Source organism: Zonotrichia leucophrys, chromosome 4A (assembly GCF_028769735.1).
Source record: "Zonotrichia leucophrys gambelii isolate GWCS_2022_RI chromosome 4A, RI_Zleu_2.0, whole genome shotgun sequence".
Classification (NCBI taxonomy): Eukaryota; Metazoa; Chordata; class Aves; order Passeriformes; family Passerellidae; genus Zonotrichia; species Zonotrichia leucophrys.
This window is the reverse complement of record NC_088174.1, coordinates 4,178,389-4,197,315: the sequence shown is the minus strand read 5'-3', so window position 1 is coordinate 4,197,315 and position 18,927 is coordinate 4,178,389. Positions and strand designations below refer to the sequence as shown.

Here is an 18,927-nt window from a genome sequence, read left to right as displayed (position 1 = left end):
AGAAAATCCCCTCTCACTCGCTGAGTCCAGGGGCTTTTGATGCTGTGTGCTGCTGTCACCAGCACATGCAGCAGAGTGTGTTGTGAGCAGGGGCATGATACAGTGCTGAAGGCTCAGGAGAGGATTCCAGCAACGATTTGTTGTCCAGGGATCAGAACCCAGATTTTCCAGCTGGATGTGCCTCCCTTGCCTGGCTGGGTTGGGATTTGCTGTCTCCTCGCCATGGCCTTTTTGCAGCACCCTTCCCACGGCTGCTCATTCTGGAGGGCTGCGGAGGAGAAGCAGCATCTGTGGAGGAGAAGTGGCTTCTCAGATTTGCCATGCAGGCAGGGAATATCCTGGAGCCTCTGTAGAGGAGCAGGTGGCAAGTGCCAGCACTGGGGATGGCATAGAGGATGTTGGCAGATCCCCTTGGTCCCTGGGAACAGCAGGATCAGCCTCCTCTCGAAGCACAGCAGCTCTGTGTAACATGGGAAAAATCATCATTAGCCCTGCAGGCTCTGTGACACATAAGGACCAGCTCTGGCTTAACAGCTCTCAGCAAGATAAGCTCATTGCTGGATAGCTGAGGAGAACAGGAGATGTGCAGTGAACCCTCCCTTCCACCTTTGCTCTGAGTGCTGCTGGAGCTGCGCTGTCACTATAGGACACGAAAGAACACAAGCTCACACCGCTGCTCTCAAGGTGAAGAAAAAAGGGGAGTTAATTTTCTGACTCCAAGATTTATAGTTTTCCAAAAGTGACAGTGGATTGGAGGGTGACAGTGCCACCTCTCCAATGACACTGGACAAACCAACAGTTTATCAACTTTCTCCTCCTCCATAAAGGAATGCAAAACAATGTGTTATTTACAGAAAGTGTGTGAGAAAGTTCACTGCAAGAATGTCAACATCAGAAGGCTTAGAAAATCTTAAAGAAACAGGGTGACAATGGCACTGCATCCCAGGAGTTTCCTGGGTGCTGCTAACAGACCACCTAAGGAGCAGGGCAGCCCCCTTGAGAGTCAAAAATCCAGTCAGGGTCAGGGCAGAGTGGGGTGGGTGTCCCCAGGCAAGTTCCCACAGCACCAGGCAGCAATCTCTGGATGCAGTGTGGTTCTGTTTCTGCGCAGGTTGAAGCCTCCCAGGATGGTGCAGGACCCTCGTGTGTGACCCCCCGGGCTCCCAGCAGTGCTGCCGGGCCCCAGGCCCCTCTGGAGATGAATCTTTGCTGGAACGAGATCAAAAAAAAATCCCACAGCCTTCGGTAAGAGTCGAGCCTGCAGCGAGCCCCAGGCTGGCCTGGCCTCCCAGCCTTGCCTGCTGCTTCTGACTGTCAGGAGGTTTTTGAACTCTTTTGCTTGATGAGCCACATGAATTCACAGTGACCTTGGCTCAGCTCCCCCTCTGGCCCACAGGCTTTTGAACTCCTTTTGCTGGAAAGCATCTCCTCCATTTCTACCCATCCCAAGCTCTCCTCCCTCCCCTCCTTCCCTCCTGCTTTCTGCTGCTCTCTCTGTCCTCTGCCACCCCTGCAGCTGTCTCTTCTTGCCCCATGGCTTTGCCTGCACCTCCTCTGTGCCCATCCCTTCACTGGGAGCCCTCTTGCCTGCATGAGGGGAACATGCCTTCCAGACTGCCAGAGTTTGCAGCTCCAGCACGACAGAGAGATTAACTGGGGCGTGTTAATTGTGTCCTGCCTTAATCCAAGGCTCCTGGAAGCTGCCCAGACATGTAAATGCCATTCCAAGCCCCCCTTGCTAGCCAGAGCAGTTCTGACCCACGGGCAAATGCAGAATGGCTGTCCTCTGTGCTGGGCTCCAGGGTGAGGAATGGCTCCAGGTCCTTGTCCCCAGTGCCTCCTGTCTCACCCCACCTGGCAGTGTAGGCTCTCTGCTGGCTGGGGGTTGTGCACAGCCTGTGCTGAGGTGTGCTGCCAGTCCCTGGGGATGTCCTGGAGGTCATGCACAGCCCATGCTAACATGCTGAGGTGTGCTGCCAGTCCCTGGGGTCAGCACCCAGCCATGGTGCTGTGCTTCCCCTCCTCAGGGAACCTGCTCCACTCCTGTCTGTCTGTCTGTCTGACTGTCCTTGCTCTCCTGCCAGGGCTCGGCTGGAGGCCTTCTCTGACCACAGTGGGAAGCTGCAGGTGCCTCTGCAGGAGATCATAGACTGGCTGGGGCAGAAGGATGAGGAGCTGTCGGCGCAGCTGCCCCTGCGGGGTGATGTTCTCCTGGTGCAGCAGGAGAAGGAGACACACGCGGTGAGTTCTGCTGCTCCCCTGCTCCTGCCCTGTGTGTGCACAGCCCTGCCTGTCACTGCCATGCCACAGCAGCCCCTGAGGGACTCCATCTCTGCTCTGAGAAAAGGCAGAGCCCAGCTGGTTTTAGACAGCAAACCCACATTACAGCCTCGAGTCCCCTGCAGCTGGTGATGGACCCTGTCCTTTTGTAGTGACTTCCCTGTGTCCTGCCTCTCACTGGCCTCTGCTTTTGGGATGCTGGAGCCTGGGAAAGCTGGTCTAGGGGCAGTGCTGTGGCTGCAGGAACATGTTATCATCATACCTGGGGTACCCCCAGGCACATCAGAGTCTCCTGCTCCCAAGTTCACAGCATTTTCCTCTCACTGCCAGTGCCTGTTGGGCTTTAGTTGTTTTTACCTTGAAGACAAAATTAAGGTGTTTACTGCTGCTATCCCTCATCCTTGCTGGGTGCACAAACAGCCCATCAACAGACAGCACTGGTGTGGGAGCTGCAGTGCAGGGGAGGAGAGGACATGATAGACCAGCGTGCCTCTGACAGATGTGCTGCTGTGGGGCATCCTGCTGTTCCTCTCCTTGCTCCTGCAGCAGCTGGACCTGTTGCTGAGCAGCTGCTGGAAGGATTGTTAGTGTGGCCATGCTCTCACTGCACGAGTGAAGAGCATCTCCAAGCAGTGCCTCTGAAAGCACCATAAATAAAACAGCTCCTCTTGTGCAGCCCTGGCTCAACACACCATCCTGGGCTTGCTGCTCTGCCTCCCCACTCCAGGCCAAACCTCTGCAGGAGCCACCTTCTGCCAGGTGGTCATTCCTTCCCTGAACTGCAAAAATATTTCTCTTGACACTGACTTCTCTCTGTGCCTCCAGGGAGGTTTGTGCCTTGGGGTGAATAAATCACTGCAGCATTTGGCAAGGGGGCCGCCAGGGCACAGCTTTCTGGCTCAGCCTGCAGTCTGATCTCTGTGCTCTGCTCTGCAGGCTTTCATGGAAGAAGTGAAGTCTCGGGGGCCATACATTTACTCTGTCCTGGAGTCAGCACAGGCTTTCCTTTCCCAGCACCCATTTGAGGAATTAGAAGAACCAACTTTGGAAAGCAAAGGTCTGTGGAGCTGCCCTCTTTTTGTTCTCTGGTTTCACAGCTCCTCCTGGGCTGGCCCAGAGAGGGTGGGATGGAGGTGGCTGTGGTGGCACAGAGCAGCACACCAGTGCTCTGCCCCACACCGTGGTGTGAGACCAGGCTGTGCCCAGTGCCAAGGGTCAGACTGGCACAGAGCATCACACCAGTGCTCTCCCCCACACCATGGTGCCCAGGCTGTGCCCAGTGCCAAGGGTCAGACTGGCACAGAGCATCACACCAGTGCTCTCCCCCACACCATGGTGCCCAGGCTGTGCCCAGTGCCAAGGGTCAGACTGGCACAGAGCAGTGTTGCTGTCCCAGGAAAAGGCTCCTGATGCAGTCCATGATGGGGGCACCTCATGAGGCAGCACCAGATGTGCTCTGGGTTAGCTTTTTAAAAGGCAGTACAGCCTGTGAGGATGGAGAAGAGGAGCTGGTGCAGAGACGGATACTATGGATGCTATGGACACTATTATTACTTGTTTTCCTTCCCTTTGCCCAGTTTTCCCTGGATTATTTTATCTCCAATTTCCCTGTCCTCCCTCCACCCCTTACCCCTCTCTGCCCTGGGCTGGGCTCTCATGTTTGCTCCCTCTGTCGCTCCCAGATGTGTCTCCGCGGCACCGCATCCAGAACATCAGCCGCTTTGTGTGGAAGCAGGCCAACGTGGCCAGCGAGCTCTGGGAGAAGCTCACAGCCCGCTGCGTGGACCAGCACCGCCACATCGAGCGCACCCTGGAGCAGCTGCTGGAGATCAAAGGGGCCATGGAGGAGCTCAGCACCACCCTGGACCAGGCTGAGAGCGTGCGGGACACCTGGGAGCCCATCGGGGACCTCTTCATCGACTCCTTGCCTGAGCACATCCAGTCCACCAAGGTACTTCTGGCTCTGGGAGGCTCCAGCCTTGGCAGAGCTGCTCCATCCAAGGCAGCCTCATCACCTGGGATCCCAGGGCCAAGGACTCCTTCCCACAGCCCCCCTGCTTTGTGAGGGGGTGTTTGGCCAGCAGTGCCCTGAGCACCTTGTCATGGCACAGACCTTACACAGGTACAGTGGCTCAGCATATCTGAGTCATTGTGTCATTGTCCCCTTTTCATTTATCAGGAGTAATCTGCAACCCCCCATTTCACTTATCAGGAGTAATCTGCAGCCCCCATTAAATTTATCAGGAGTAATCTGCAGCCCCCCATTAAATTTATCAGGAGTAATCTTCAGCCTCCCATTTCATTTGTCAGGGGTAATCTGCAGCCCCCCCATTTCATTTATCATTAAATTTAATTTAATAATTAAATATAATACAATTTATCAGGAGTAATTTGCAGCCTAGTTAGCTGCAGATTGGGCTGGGTATTTTTTCCCCTGCTGAGATACCCTGTGGCAGGGTTGGTCAGCAGTGGTTTGGCAGTCCCTAGCCCACCCTAGCTTGTGGCAAAGGAATCAGATCCAAGTCCTGGCTACTCACCTGCTTCTCTTCCTTCTTCCCCTGCTCTGTGTCCCCATCCCCGCTGCACTCCAGCTGTTCAAAGAGGAGCTGTCCCCCATGAAGGACGGGGTGAAGGTGGTCAATGACCTTGCACACCAGCTGGCCATCTCAGACGTGCATCTGTGCATGGAGAGCTCCCGCACCCTGGAGCAGATCAACACCCGCTGGAAGCAGCTGCAGGTGGGAGGGAGTCAGGAGCAAGCGCTGCAAATAAACCATGGGCAGGAGGGTGCTGGGAAGGGCTCTCACTGCTGACATCCTTCAAGGAGGATAAAGTAAGGTTTGGCACAGCAGGATGTTATAGCTGGTGCTCCTGTGAGAGAAGAGCATCAGTTCAGGGTGAGGAAAGAGTCTGGTAAATCTGCAGAGGTCTTGCTCAGGAGAAGGCAGTGTGAGGAACAAAGGGAGAATCAGGATGTGTTGGTGGAGAGGGTCAGTACCTGCTGTGACTGCTTTGATGTCTGTGAGAGAATGGATGCAGGTGAGCTGGAGATGTGGCTGTGCTGCCCCAGCAGGAGGAGGTGTAGAGGGTTTAGCAGGCTGGAGGAGGACACAAACATCAAGATAGGAGAGGAAGGAACGGCATTTGTGCACTGGGGCATGTCTGAGTCCACTCACAAACCTTCCTGAATGGGTCATCAATCCAAAATGCCTGTTGGACTGGCTGTGAGCTATTTTTCAATTCTCCAGGCCTCCATAAACGAACGCCTGAAGCAGCTCCAAGATGCCCACCGGGACTTCGGACCAGGCTCCCAGCACTTCCTCTCCTGTACGTGAGTGACCCCCTGGCTTCTGCCACGAGGCTGCCTCTGCACAGCAGCCTGGGCTGTGGCACAGCAAAACAAGGTGCAAGGTCCTCTTGCTGAGCCCAGAGCCATGCACGAGGCTGGAAAAGTGCCCAGGCTGGTGTTTGGTGCACAGGAGCTGAAGCATGAGGCATCTCCAGGGCTGGCATTGGGCTGTCCCACCTTGTGGGACCAAAGCAGGACACATCTCCACAGCTGGCATTGTGCTGCCTCACCCTGTGGGACTGAGGGTGGTTCTGAGTGTGGTTTCCCTTCAGAGCACAGAGCTGTGGCACTCACAGCAGCTCCCAGGGGACACTGGGACTGTGTCAGCCTCAGAGCAAGACAACAGATGGCAGGAAAAGGCAGTGCCTCATATCCCCTGTTAGTTATTTGGAGGCTGAAATGTGCCTTTTCAGGAGGTTTTCATTCATGTGGCGAGGCAGAGGATGCTGTTTTTACAGATCAGAGCTGTTGGCTGACAGCTCTCAGCCTGCCAAGGCTGGGCAGCAGGTTGTGCTCCAGAGCCTGGGCTCCATCCTTGGAAATGCTGAGCCCTGCAGGGTCTCAGGATGTCAGTGGGGTTCACTGGCCTGTGCCTCTCTGCTGCATAGGCTGCATACTCCTACCTGAAAGGAAGAATGACTTTTCCAGCTGCTGGAATTGATACACTACCTGTGAAAAAGGAAAATAACTGATGTCATGCCATGGCTTCCATCCTCTGTATGACACAGGGTGGCAGGCAGCTGGTAGGGGATGGATCCTCATCTTCCCAAGACACTGCAGCTGGCACACAGAGCAGGAACAACAGATGCTTTGGGTGTCTGAGCCTGGTCATAACAGGCAGTGCTGTGTCTGTGTGCCCAAATCCCATCTGCTATGAGCCCTGCCCACTGGTCACCACAAGGTTGCCTTGGGCATCATCAAAAACATCAGGAAATGTCTCTTCCTGAGTTCTGAGCTTGGCCTCTGGCTCAAGAGGCAAGATGTCTCTAACAAGACCAGCAGTTGGGCCTCTTTTATAGGCAGCATCCCCTTGCCTGCACCAACACCTCCAGCTGGTGATTTGGGAGCATGCAGCCTTTCCAGAGGCACCCACGTGCTGGCACAGTCCAGCTGTGCCAGGGCTGCCATCAGAGGCAACAGCAGCAGCTTAGAGGAGCATTTGGTGTTGATCTGACAGGTGTTTCTCTCCTTGCAGCCTCTGTCCAGGTGCCCTGGGAGCGAGCCATTTCCCCCAACAAAGTGCCATACTACATCAAGTGAGTGTTCCCAGACACAGCCGAGGCCTCCTCTGGCCTGGAGGGATCAGAATTGGGAAATTAGGAGAGGGGGGCAGAACTCACCTCCAGTGACGCAGGGCTTCCCCAGCCTGGCAGATCCAGGCTTTCCCTGCCTGCTGGGATGCCCAAGATGAGGGGAAGCCCCAGCAGGGAGGAGAGAGGGCTGGGGATACCCTGCTGTGGGCATCCTTCCTGCTGCTGTGCTGGGGAGTGTGCTCAGGGGGATGCAGCAGTGTCTGCAGACACTGAAACACTTGCTCCCAGCACTGGCCAGCTCCTTTTTTTTAATCTCTCATGGCAGATTTTTGTTACCACATTGACTCTTGGTCTCCATCTATTTTGCTTCCAGCCACCAGGCCCAGACAACGTGCTGGGACCACCCAAAGATGACAGAGTTGTACCAGACGCTGGGTAAGAAGGCTGTCCCAGAACTTTTTGTGCAGTATTTGCCTTTTTGCAGCATGGGGTGCGTGTGAGATCCTCCCAGGCCACCTGCTCCCTTCTGTGCTCCCCTCTGTGCCACAGGGTCCCCCAAAGCACTGGCGTGTGACCCCTGCCAGCCTCTGCTCCTCACTGTCCTGCACGTGCTCTGCTGGGCTCTGAGAGCTGCAGCTGCTGCTTCCTGCCCTGGGGATGAGGGTGTTGTGGTTTAATTCTTGTTTTCCTGTGTGTCTGCAGCGGATTTGAACAACATCAAGTTCTCGGCGTACCGCACGGCCATGAAGCTGCGGCGGGTGCAGAAAGCCCTGAGATGTGAGTGTGGGAAGGGCTCCCCTCCTGCTGCTCTCCCTCGGTGAAGGCTTAAACTAACACAGGCTTTTATCAGCACATCAAAGGCAGGAGGCACCAGGGGATGGGCAGCTGAGGGGAGAAACCAGGGAGATCAGCCTGGGAAGCTGAGCAAATGCACCGGGTCTGTGTCAGCGCCTTTCGTACAGCTTGGGGTGGAGATGACCCAAGGGCAGGTGCTGTCCAAAGGGATGCGAGAACAAAGTGCTCCAGCTCAGGGTTACAAAGCTGTGGGATCAGGCAGGAGCTCACCAAGCAGCTCCAAAGGAGCATGGAGGAGGTGTGGGTGTAACTGAGAGATGAAACCAGCCTCCCTGGCAGGGACAGAGAGGGCTGCACCGCTGAAAGAGAAGGAAGGGAGCAAATAAACCTGACTTCTGCACTCTTGGTGAAACTGGAGGATTCATAGCCAGGTGAACATGATACAACAGGAGTTCAAACATCTGTCCAAGAGGCAGCTGCTCCCTGGAAACTGCTGAGGAGTTTCTGGTGGAACTGGCAAGCAGGCAGGTGGGAATCTGATAGATGCAGCATCCTTGGCTGTTCAGAGCTTTTCACAAAACCTCTCACCTAAGACTGTCAAAATTAAGCAGCAGCAGTCTGGGGGAAATAATCCTCCTGAATTAATTGTTCATGAAGGGGATCAGCAGTGGGGCCCAGGCAGACCTGTGCTCCTTGGCATCCTGTGAGAGGGCTGGAAGGAGGCAGTGAGTCAGGGAAAGAGGAGTTTGGGTTCTCAAGGGAGTCAAACCCTGGCTGTGGAGTATCCTCATAACACTGTGGTGATCAGGCTGTCCTGTACCCAGGGACATTCAGGGATGATGTAATGCAAATGGAAGAAAGTTTTTCCACCCTGTTAAGGTGTCTCTGCAGCAGCAGGCAAGGTGTGGAGAGGAAACAAGGATGAAGAGCAAAGGAGAGCTCTCCTGTGTGCTGCGTGTGCATCCTTGGTTGTGCATCTCTTGCATCTCACGTGCTGCACAGTCACCTCCTTTCCATTCCAGAAGTGACTCGAATAAGTGCTCTTTATTCAAGATATACTTGAGAAAAGGGCAAGGAGATTGCCAAGGCAGCTTTCCCATCACGAGAAGTTTGGTGGAGTGGCTGTGTAGGAAAGAGGCAGTGAGGGATGGATCAGAGCCATATGCAGTCGTGGGCAGTGTGGACACGAGGGTGGGCAGGAGTGATACTCCCTGGCATGGAAACTGGGGCTTCCCAGTGCGAGTGTAGCAGCTTTGACAGGAGAAGGGAGGAATTATCCACAGAGTGAACTTACAGTGTGGAAAAGGCACACAGTCCTCTGGGTACTGTGAATATAAAAAGGTCTCAAAGATGGAAAGACTTTCAGGAAAGAAGTATTGCTGGCTGCTAACACAGTAGCACGTACAACCTGCAGCCATAGAAATCTGAAAGCAGAGCAGCTCACACTGTCCTAGCCCTGTTTTGGGTTTGTGCCTTAATTCCCTCACCCTGTCAGAGCTGGAGGCAGGACTGATCCATCTCTGGGCAGTTGCTTGTAGGGTCTGTGTGGGTCTGTGCCCCCACACCAGCCCCACAGGGACCTGGCCCATGCAGAGAGGCCAGCACTGGGCTCTGCACAGAGCCTTCCTTGGAGGGCATTTTCATGGCCATGGCTGGACACAGAAATGAGGAAGGGGGGGTCACAGAGAATGGTGGCTCAAGGTGGAGATGTGGTGTTTTGGGACAAGTTTACAGGCAGGAGAGAAATTCTAGGAGCTGCCCCATCCTTACCAGCATCTTTCCCAACACAATGGGACCAATACTGCTCCAGGTTAGGGCAGGACTGCATCTCTCTCATTTCCCCTCTTTCCCTCTGTTCCCTCTGTGCAGTGGACATGGTCACCTTGGGCACAGCTTTGGAAATCTTCAACGAGCACGACCTGCAGCCCAGCGAGCGGGCGATGGACGTGGTGGAGGTGATCCACTGCCTGACCGCGCTCTACGAGCGCCTGGAGGAGGAGAGGGGCATCCTGGTCAACGTGCCCCTCTGCGTGGACATGAGCCTCAACTGGCTGCTCAACGTCTTCGACAGGTACCTCTCCCTCCCCCTGAGCTGCCAGGCCTGGGAGGAAACCCCCATGTGGCATTTAAAAATCCCTTTGCTCAGGATTTTTCTCCTGGGAAGCTGAGAAGCTTCAGAGAAAAAAGAAAACCATATTATCTCATGTGCTTCTCCTGTGTTTTGCTCCTGTGGAATGTGTTTGGAGAGTAGGTCCCTCCGTGTCCCCTGAGCTGTGGGGCTGCCAGGCCTGGGAGGAAACCCCCGTGTGGCATTTAAAAATCCCTTTGCTCAAGATTTTTCTCCTGGGAAGCTGAGAAGCCTCAGAGAAAAAAGAATCAGTTACTATCTCATTTGCTTCTCCTGTGTTTTGATCCTTTGGAATGTGCTTGGAGAGTAGGTCCCTCTGTGTCCCCCAAGCTTTGGGGCTGCCAGGCCTGGGAGGAAACCTCCATGTGGCATTTGCATTCTCTGAAAAATCTCTTTGCTCAGGATTTTTCTCCTGGGAAGCTGAAAAGCCTCAGAGAAAAAGGGAAACAATTATTATCTCATTTGCTTCTCCTGTGTTTTGCTTTTGGAGATTATTTAGCCACAGGGGATTGTTTCACTGGTTTCTGGTGTGAGTTATTTTCACTCTTTGGCCAATCAGTGCCAAGCTGGGACTCTGGAGAGAGTCACGAGTTTTCATTATTAGCTTTGTAGCAGTCTGTAAGTATTTTCAATATTCTTTAGCATAGCATAGTATCCTTCAGTACAATATAGTATCATAAAATAATAAATTAGCCTTCTGAGAGCATGGAGTCAGATGCATCATTCCTCTCTGCAAATACAATACCCCCGTGCTGCTCTTCCAGCTGGCAGTGAGGGAGGCTGCCTGGTGTGTGCTTGCCTTGATGACCCCCCCTCCCAAAAAATTCCCACTCTGGAGCATTTGCAGAGCTGTGCAATCTCTTGTCCTGCAGTGGCCGCAGCGGGAAGATGAGGGCTCTCTCCTTCAAGACGGGCATCGCGTGTCTGTGCGGGACAGAGGTCAAGGAGAAGTTCCAGTGTGAGTCCTTTGTCTGCCTCCCCTAGAACCTGCTGTGAATTCACCTCGGGAAGACAGGAGTGGTTTTGTTTCCTGGCTCAGACCTTCCTTGCCCAGGAAGAGCAAGGAAACAGCTTTCCTGCAGTGACTAAGCTGCTTGCATCATCACCTCTCCCTCCCTCCCTCCCTAGGCCTGCCCACTGAAATTAGGAGGTGTTGTTGTGCACTGCCTGGTGCTGCAGTGATCTTGCTTGCATGGCACTGTGAGGAGCAGAGCAGAGAAGGCACAGAGGATAGTTATCCAGTGCTCTCCAGAAGGAAAATACCAGGGGGTGCATGGCTGGGGGGAAGTAAATTTCAGGCAAATTGCTTTCCTCACTGCATTTTAACCGTGGAATATTGTGGAGGGGAATCTTGTGTAGCATAGGGAGCACCAAGGGGTTAAATGAAGGATTAAGGCTGATTCACAGAGGACAGGCTGTCTGGGGCTGTTTAATAGATGATGTTATGTCTGAAGAAGACACTAAACTGGTTATTAGGAGCTGGAAGGACACTGATAAAAGTTATTTAATCATAGTTCAGGTTTCTCCTTGCATTTGAGCTCTGTGCTGGGGGTGGGCAGTGGGGTCCCTGGTGTGCCCTGCTCCCTGTGTCTGCTGGGCTGTCAGCTGTGTGTGTGTGCTGGGGATGGGCAGTGGGGTCCCTGGTGTCCCCACACCCTGCTCCCCATGCCTGCTGGGCTCTCAGCTGTGTGTGTGTCCCCACAGATCTCTTCAGCCAGGTGGCCAACGCCGGGGGCCTGTGTGACCAGCGGCACCTGGGGGTCCTGCTCCACGAGGCCATCCAGGTCCCTCGCCAGCTGGGGGAGGTGGCAGCGTTTGGGGGCAGCAATGTGGAGCCCAGCATCCGCAGCTGCTTCCGCTTTGTGAGTGCGGGGTGATGGCCCTGGCCCCGTCTGTGCTGGGGACAGGCTCCCGAGGCAACAGGGGACCTGCACCCCATGGCAGCCAGGCCCCAGCTCTGAGCAGCTCCTTCCTCTCCCTCCCCAGAGCAATGGGAAGTCTGCCATTGAGGTGTCCCAGTTCCTGGAGTGGGCCAACCTGGAGCCCCAGTCCATGGTGTGGCTGGCGGTGCTGCACCGGGTCACCATGGCCGAGCAGGTGAAGCATCAGACCAAGTGCTCTGTGTGCCGCCAGTGCCCCATCAAGGGCTTCAGGTAAGGGCTGTGGCACGGGACCCTGGCCCCAGGGACAGAGCTGAGCTGCTCTGGGCTCTTGGGGCAGCTGGGGCTCTGCAGCCAGCACTGCTCCTGGTGGGGCAGAGCAGGTGCCAGCTAAGGGGAAGGAGCAGAGTGCTTTCCTGGGGACTTCAGCCATCAGCACTGTGGGTTCACTGGGGTGTTAGAGCAACTCAGGCCACCTCTGTCCCCTCCCACTGACCTCTTATTGGGCTTTAAACACATGTTGTGATGACTTCCAGTGGTTCCCTATGGCCTCTTGACATGCAGGTATCGGAGCCTGAAGCAGTTCAATGTGGATATCTGCCAGACCTGCTTCCTCACGGGGCGAGCCAGCAAGGGCAACAAGCTGCACTACCCCATCATGGAGTACTACACCCCAGTAAGGAGCTGGGCTGGGCTGGGAGGGCCCTGGCACAGGGCAGGGCAGCAACCTTGTGAAGTTTGGGCTGGTGCAGCCCCACAAGGGGATCTCTTGTGTAGTTTTATACCCTCTGCATGCTGGAGGCTGCCTGTGTCCCTGTTCTGGGGCTAGTGGTGAGCAGGATGCATGGCCCCAGTGCCCAGCTTGGCCTGTGCCAGGCCCCATGATGGGCTCACAGAGCTGCTGTGTGTGCTCCTTGCTTCCTTATCTGCCTCTTCCCCCATGGAGCTCATGCCCAGCCTGGGGTGATATCTTATTGTGGATGCTGAGCTGTGGTCCCCCACTTTCCATTAAACAGGCACCTGTGTCACGTTTGTGTCTCTGCAGACCACATCCAGTGAGAACATGAGGGACTTTGCCACGACACTGAAGAACAAGTTCAGGTCCAAGCAGTACTTCAGCAAGCACCCCCAGAGGGGTTACCTGCCCGTGCAGTCTGTGCTCGAGGCTGACTGCTCCGAGACGTGAGTTGCTGGGCCCTGGATTTTCTCTCTAGGCCCAGAATGAGCCATGGCTTCTGTGGATGGAATCTCAGCTCATACAGAGCTCCTGGGGGAGGGCTGGAGGAGCACTTGCTCTGGGGGTGTTCTGCCACCTTGTTCTTGAAGGAACAGAGATTTCAGTCTGTGTCCAGCCCGTCCCTGGCCCTTCTTGGCCAGGAGGGCTCAGTCTGTGCCAAGCCTGCTGACCAGTGTGCCTCTCTTGCAGCCCGGCCTCCTCCCCGATGTTACCCCACGCCGACACCCACTCCAGGATCGAGCACTTTGCCAGCAGGTACCCGAGGGCTCTGCTGTCCTGCTGGGGCACAGGGCATGGCCTGATGGGTGTGGGGGGGCTATGGGGCACACAGATGGTCACAGACCCCTCCTGCTGCCCCAGCACAGCCAGGCAGACCTGCCTGGGACGTGGCTGGGGCTGTGTAAATTGGCAGCAAAGACCATGCATTTGACAGCAGAGTGCAGCAGCCTCCATGTGCTGTCCTGCTCTGCCCAGGGTGAGCTGCTGGATGGGTTCTCCCTTGGTTGTTCTGCTCTGTGTCCTCACCAGAGCTGTTTGCCAGCTTCCCACTGCTACTGCCCTGTGGTTTGTGGTGCCTCTGCCCTCACTGTGGGGACCCAGGGGGTTCAGGGAGCCTGTACTTGTAGCTCAGCTCCTAGGCTGGAGCTGGAATTCTTGGATCCCTTTCCTTTGCTTGTGAGAGAGGAGGCTGAGCCAACTGCGCAGCAGCAGCTCTTTATTCTAGAGACTTACAGCCAAGGAAGCAGTGTATTTTAGTTTTTAAAAAGGCAGAGCTCTCCAGAGCCTGTGCAGAAGGACAGATTGGTGCAGGCCAGGTGGGAGACCCTGCAGAGAGGGTCTGCAAGCAGCTGAGCAGACATTTAGGGTGTCTCTGATCATATCTCAACCTTTTTCTCTTCCCTCCAGGCTTGCAGAGATGGAAAGCCAGAACTGTTCCTTCTTCAGTGACAGCCTGTCCCCTGATGACAGCCTGTGAGTTCTCCTTTCCCTTCTCCTCACCTCCTGATGGGTCAGGGCTCCTGTGGCTCTGTCCATGCCTAGCCAGGGTGCAGAAATGCTCTCCTTCCCAGTCCCATTGAGTGAGAGGCTCTTGGGCACCCCTGTTACTGTGATCTTTTCGGAAAAATCTCTTTGCTGGGATTTCTTCTCCTAGGAAGAGGAGAAGCCTCATTTTTTAAAGTTTTGTTGCTTTGGAATGTGGTTTGGAGATTGTTTATCTAAACATGTGAATTGTTTTTAATTAATGACTAATCACAGTCTAGCTGTGTTGGACACTGAGGAGTCAGTCATGAGCTTTCATTATCGTTCTTGCCAAGCCCTCTGATGTATTCTTTTCTCTATTTCTTTGGTATAGTTTTAGTAGAGCATTAATGTAATATAATATCATATCATATCAGCCTTCTGAGAACATGGAGTCAAATTCTCATCTCTCACCTCATCCTGGGGACCCTCACAAACACCACAATCCCCCAACAACAAACATCAGGGATGCTGAGCCCCTTCTGAGCTCTGGGCCTGGAGCAGCCAGGAGCTCCCCTGTGAAGCTGCCTCCCTCCATGCTGTCCTTCCCCAGGGGCAAACAAATCCCCTGGTTTTCCTAATGAGGTGTTTCTCTCCTGCTGGAACAGGGATGAGGACCAGTACCTGCTGCGCCACTCCAGCCCCATTACGGACAGGGAGCCTGGGGGCAGCCAGCAGGGCCCAGCAGGCCTCAACATGGATGACAAGGGAGAGCTGGAGAGAGTCCTGGCCCACCTGGAGGATGAGAACAGGTACAGACATGGGCAGCTCTGAAGGTTGGGGTTATGGCCTGGGAGGGGGGAAGGGGCTGGGGAAGCCTTGCAGAGCTCAGAGTGGAGGCAGGGGATGCTGCTGGGGCTGGAGCTGGGGATTGCAGCTGCTGAGAGGGCAGTTTGGAGAGGGCTAAGCTGAGCTCTAAAACTCAGTGAGGCTGTGCTCTCTCTGGTCCCCAGAATATTCCTTCCTACATCCAGAGAACCTGTTCCCTCCTGAACCCCAAATGAGTTCAAGTGAGCCCAGGGCACTCTGCCTTTCTTGTCCCTGAGCCCCTCATGATCAGTGGTATTGCTGTTGTGGATCAGGGTGAGGCTCCAGGCAGGGCAACCAGCTCAGGAGGAGGTGATGCTTCCCCTGCCCTTGTTTTCAGCCTCTTGGGAAGTGTTTGCACATCTGTGAACCCCCTGTGTGGGGCAGAACCACACACAGGCCACCCTGCAGTGCAGCATCCTGGCCCTTAAGCTTCACAAACAGCAGAGCTTTGTCTGATGTGCAGCTCCCGGGGGTTTGCAGGCAGCATTGAGGGGATGCTGACCTGGGCTGTCCTGCAGGATCCTCCAGGGAGAGCTGAGACGTTTGAAGTGGCAGCATGACGAGGCAGTGGAGTCCCCAACCTTGGCCTCAGGCTCTCCTGAGTCGGTGCAGGACCCTCGGAACGAGGAGCTGCTGGCAGAGGCGCGGATCCTGCGGCAGCACAAGAGCCGCCTGGAGACACGCATGCAGATCCTGGAGGACCACAACAAGCAGCTGGAGTCACAGCTGCACAGGCTGAGGGAGCTGCTGCTGCAGGTGTGCTCAGAGCAGGGATGGGGTGGGCTTTGCCACAGCAGGGCTGGGACAGTGGCAGAAAGGGGGAGCCAAGGACAGAGGGTCATGACAACCTTCTCACAACAACTCTTCTCACTGCAGCCTCCAACAGAGTCAGAAGGCAATGGGTCAGCAGCCTCCTCCTTGGCTTCATCTCCACATCAGTCAGAAGGCAGCCAGGCAAAGGAGAAAGAGCACAACACTCCTGACACTGAAACTGCAGGTGAGCTGTGGGCTTGGGCTGAGCTCCTGCCCTGCTGCCTTGTTCCTGCACCCTGCCATCCTGCAGAGGTGCTGGCAGCCAGGTGTGAGTCCAGAGAGCCTTTTCCTACCCCCCTGCCCTCCTTGCCACTGCAGATGAGGTGGAAGCCAAAACCCAGGAGGTCAGCATGTGCCTGGAAGACATCATGGAGAAGCTGCGGAGCGCCTTCCCCAGCTCCCGAGGTACTTGAGTGAAATCCTCCTCCCTCACTTCTCACTGCTCCCTCAGGTGAGGCTTCCCACAGAGCCCTGCCCCAGTCCCAGCTTCCCTGCACAGCTGATGACCTGCAGTGCTTCAGCCAAGAGCTTTGCTGCTGCAGAGCTGCTGGGATGGGTGTGTGGCCTGGGAATGGAGGAGGAGGAGGAGGCTTCACACCTGCGAGGAGAGGCCATGAGAGCTGCCAAGAGCACAGAGCAAACAGATCCCTGTGATGAGCTGCAGGGCAGCCTCCTGCCCTGCTCAGGACCTGCAGCCCACCGTGAGGATGGACAGAGTGCCAGCACCACCTGCAGTGACAGCTTTGAGCCCCCTCCTGCCTTCGTCCCTGTCAGACCCCTCTGCAGGAGAGGCCCCAGCAGCCTGCTGAGATGGGGGCAATGGTGCAGGCTCTCCTGGCTGCTCGTGGATGGCTCCTCCCAGCAGGGATGTGTGTGTGGGTGGCACTCCACTCACCCAGTGGGTTTGGTGTTGGTCACTCTGCTCCTTCCCTCTGTGCTCCAGTGCAGGGCAGCACTTGGTCTCTTGCCAGGGGGAGCCATTGCTTGGTGCCAGTGCTAACATGAGCTGGTGGTCTGCCCATGCAGATTTTGCCCACTTTCTGCCATCCCTGAGCAGGATCCTCCTGGCTCTGCAGCAGCCCCCTTCTAACCAGCTGGCTCTGGCTCCTGTTCTCCTGACCTGTCTATTTCTCTTCCAGGTATGACCTCCCTTATCTAACACCTCCTGTGAGCCAGAGGCTTTTCCTAACCAGCTCCCTGGCTGCTTTCCTCCCCTCTCCCCTGCCATGCTCCCTGTGCTGCAGCAGACCTCACACAGACTCCCTCCGAGCTGGTGGTGCAGGATGCTTGCCAGCTCCAGAAGATCTCAGGGGAACATAGGCCATGCAGGAGTGGGACTGTGGGCTCCCCAGGAGGCTGGCTGGCTCACTGGCCACAGTGTCCAAGCCTGGGTGGGATGGTTCAGAAGGAAGAACTGAAGCCATGAAAACTGCCAGTCTCCCCTGGCACCCTCGGGGGATGCAGAGCTCAGCATCCCACTCTTCATCCCTGCCCAGGAGCCTCCAGGTCTGTGGGCACCAAAACACTCCTGGAGCCACACAATTTTTAAAATAACTCTTTATAACAGTGACCAGCTGCCAGCCTTGTGGTTTGAGCTCTGCCACCCAAGGCTCTGCAGCCAGCCAGGCACACACCACCAGGAGAGAGTCTGTGAGGTTTATGGAGTAGGGATTGAGTCCATGTTAGAGCTTCAGCCCAGCTAGTAGCCTTATATTGAGAGGGTCTTTATAACAGAGCCTTATTGTTTAATTTGCATATATTTCTATATATTATATATATATATATACTGTACTTAAATCCTCTCATGGACTCACTCTATTAAACTCTAATACCTTAAGTGTAGCTGCCCTTCACTTTCAGACCAGCTCCCAGGGGCACCAGCACCTTCCCTGTTGCTGGGGCTGCCTTGCAGGGCTGCAGTGAGGGAGCTGCACCCACAGCAGGTGCTCCACCCTGCCTGGTGTCCTGGGCATCTGTGCCTTGGCCATGGCAGGGTCCTGCACAGACCCAGCTCCCTGCCTGGCTGGGAGGGCTCCTCCAGCCATACTCAGCCCTGGGGCCGCCCTGGTGTGATGCAGGTGTGGGAGGGCAGCAGGACAGGCGGGCACCTCCTGGCTGCAGGTGCCACGGGGCAGTGCCAGCTGGCAGGGCAGCTCGGGGGTGGTGGCTCCTGGTGCCCAGGGCTCCCTCGGGCTGGCTGATTGGTGCTGTGTTATGTCGAGAAGGAGGCAGAGGCAGGTGCTGCAGGGTGACCCAGAGCAGGGGCTGACATGGCCCCGGTGCTCTGGAGCCACAGAGTGAGGAGAGATGAGAGGTGTGAGCCCTCGGGGCAGGGCAGGGGTGAAACATCCCATTGAACAGGGCTTGCAAGGACAGCCAGGGCTGCACACAGGGGTGAAACATCCCATTGAACAGGGCTTGCAAGGACACAGCCAGGGCTGATGTTGCTGGCTGGGACAGGACACGGTACAGAACTGTTCCAGGAGGTTGTGAGCAGGGCTGTGGGCTTGGCTCTGGGCTGCTGGCAGAGGTGAGCAGCAGTGCCCACCCCAGTGTGAGCCTTCCAGCCTGGGCTGTGCAGCATGGAGTGCTCCAGTGTCACTGGCACAGCGTGGGTGGCTGTCCTTGCTGTCCCCTGTGCCAGCCAGCTGAGTGGCAGGAGGGCAGTGTGGTGGCATTAGGTGGCTTTGGGCATGCTGTGGGTGACAGGGACGCCGGGCCAGCCTGTGAGACCCAGCTGGACCCCTCTGTTATGCCAGGGGCAGGATGGCAGCAGTGTGGGGAGCAGCAGAGGGAGGCTTGGCCTGAGGGTGTGCTTAGGAGTGTCCAGCCTTGGGGGAAGAAGAAAAAGGGCAGGATGAGGACAGAGCTGCTGGTCCCAGTGGCAGCTGTGGGGAGCAGAGGTGGCCAGGTGGGTGCTTGGGCTGTGTTTGGGAGCCAGGATGTGTCAGCGAGGGGAGCAGGCTGGCTAATGCTCTGGTAACCATGTACTGTGGTGCTGCTGTCCTCACTGCTTTGTGGCATCTCTGCTCTGGAAAGAGAATAAATTTGTATTTATACTGATGCCTGGATCAGTGCTCTGGCCTCTTCTGTCCGTGTGTCTGGGCTGAGCCAGCCCCATGGCTGTGCTGTGCAGGGCTGCTGGGACACAGCCTGCACTGTCCCCATGGCTGTCCCCAGCACCTGAGGCACAGCAGCAGCTGGGAGCAGAGCCCCAGGGTCCCCAGACACAGGTGTGTCCCCCAGCCACCATCTTCATCCTCTCCCAGCAAGATCTGTGCATGTGGCTGCAGAGGGGTGGGACAGGGGCTATGTGGGGACAGTCCCTCATTTCTCCAGGAGCTCTGGCTGATGAAACACTT

At 55.8% G+C, this 18,927-nt stretch overlaps 1 protein-coding gene across 2 annotated transcripts in view; it reads left to right on the top strand.

Annotated features, from left to right (window-relative positions):
• DRP2 (dystrophin related protein 2) overlaps positions 1-18,629 on the top strand; it is a 30,835-nt gene extending 12,206 nt beyond the window's left edge. For both annotated transcript variants that reach the window (XM_064713125.1, XM_064713124.1), the window contains 22 exons: positions 1,112-1,245; positions 2,085-2,241; positions 3,217-3,337; positions 3,963-4,231; positions 4,872-5,018; positions 5,529-5,607; positions 6,825-6,885; positions 7,256-7,317; positions 7,585-7,659; positions 9,547-9,748; positions 10,678-10,763; positions 11,510-11,667; positions 11,792-11,958; positions 12,250-12,361; positions 12,731-12,867; positions 13,112-13,177; positions 13,829-13,894; positions 14,551-14,694; positions 15,271-15,508; positions 15,629-15,749; positions 15,884-15,970; positions 16,705-18,629. In XM_064713125.1, coding sequence (XP_064569195.1) covers positions 1,112-1,245; positions 2,085-2,241; positions 3,217-3,337; positions 3,963-4,231; positions 4,872-5,018; positions 5,529-5,607; positions 6,825-6,885; positions 7,256-7,317; positions 7,585-7,659; positions 9,547-9,748; positions 10,678-10,763; positions 11,510-11,667; positions 11,792-11,958; positions 12,250-12,361; positions 12,731-12,867; positions 13,112-13,177; positions 13,829-13,894; positions 14,551-14,694; positions 15,271-15,508; positions 15,629-15,749; positions 15,884-15,970; positions 16,705-16,724 — 2,709 coding nt within the window. In that variant the 3' untranslated portion in view covers positions 16,725-18,629. The remainder of the gene's footprint in view (positions 1-1,111; positions 1,246-2,084; positions 2,242-3,216; positions 3,338-3,962; positions 4,232-4,871; positions 5,019-5,528; positions 5,608-6,824; positions 6,886-7,255; positions 7,318-7,584; positions 7,660-9,546; positions 9,749-10,677; positions 10,764-11,509; positions 11,668-11,791; positions 11,959-12,249; positions 12,362-12,730; positions 12,868-13,111; positions 13,178-13,828; positions 13,895-14,550; positions 14,695-15,270; positions 15,509-15,628; positions 15,750-15,883; positions 15,971-16,704) is intronic.
• The last annotated feature ends 298 nt before the right edge of the window (positions 18,630-18,927 follow it).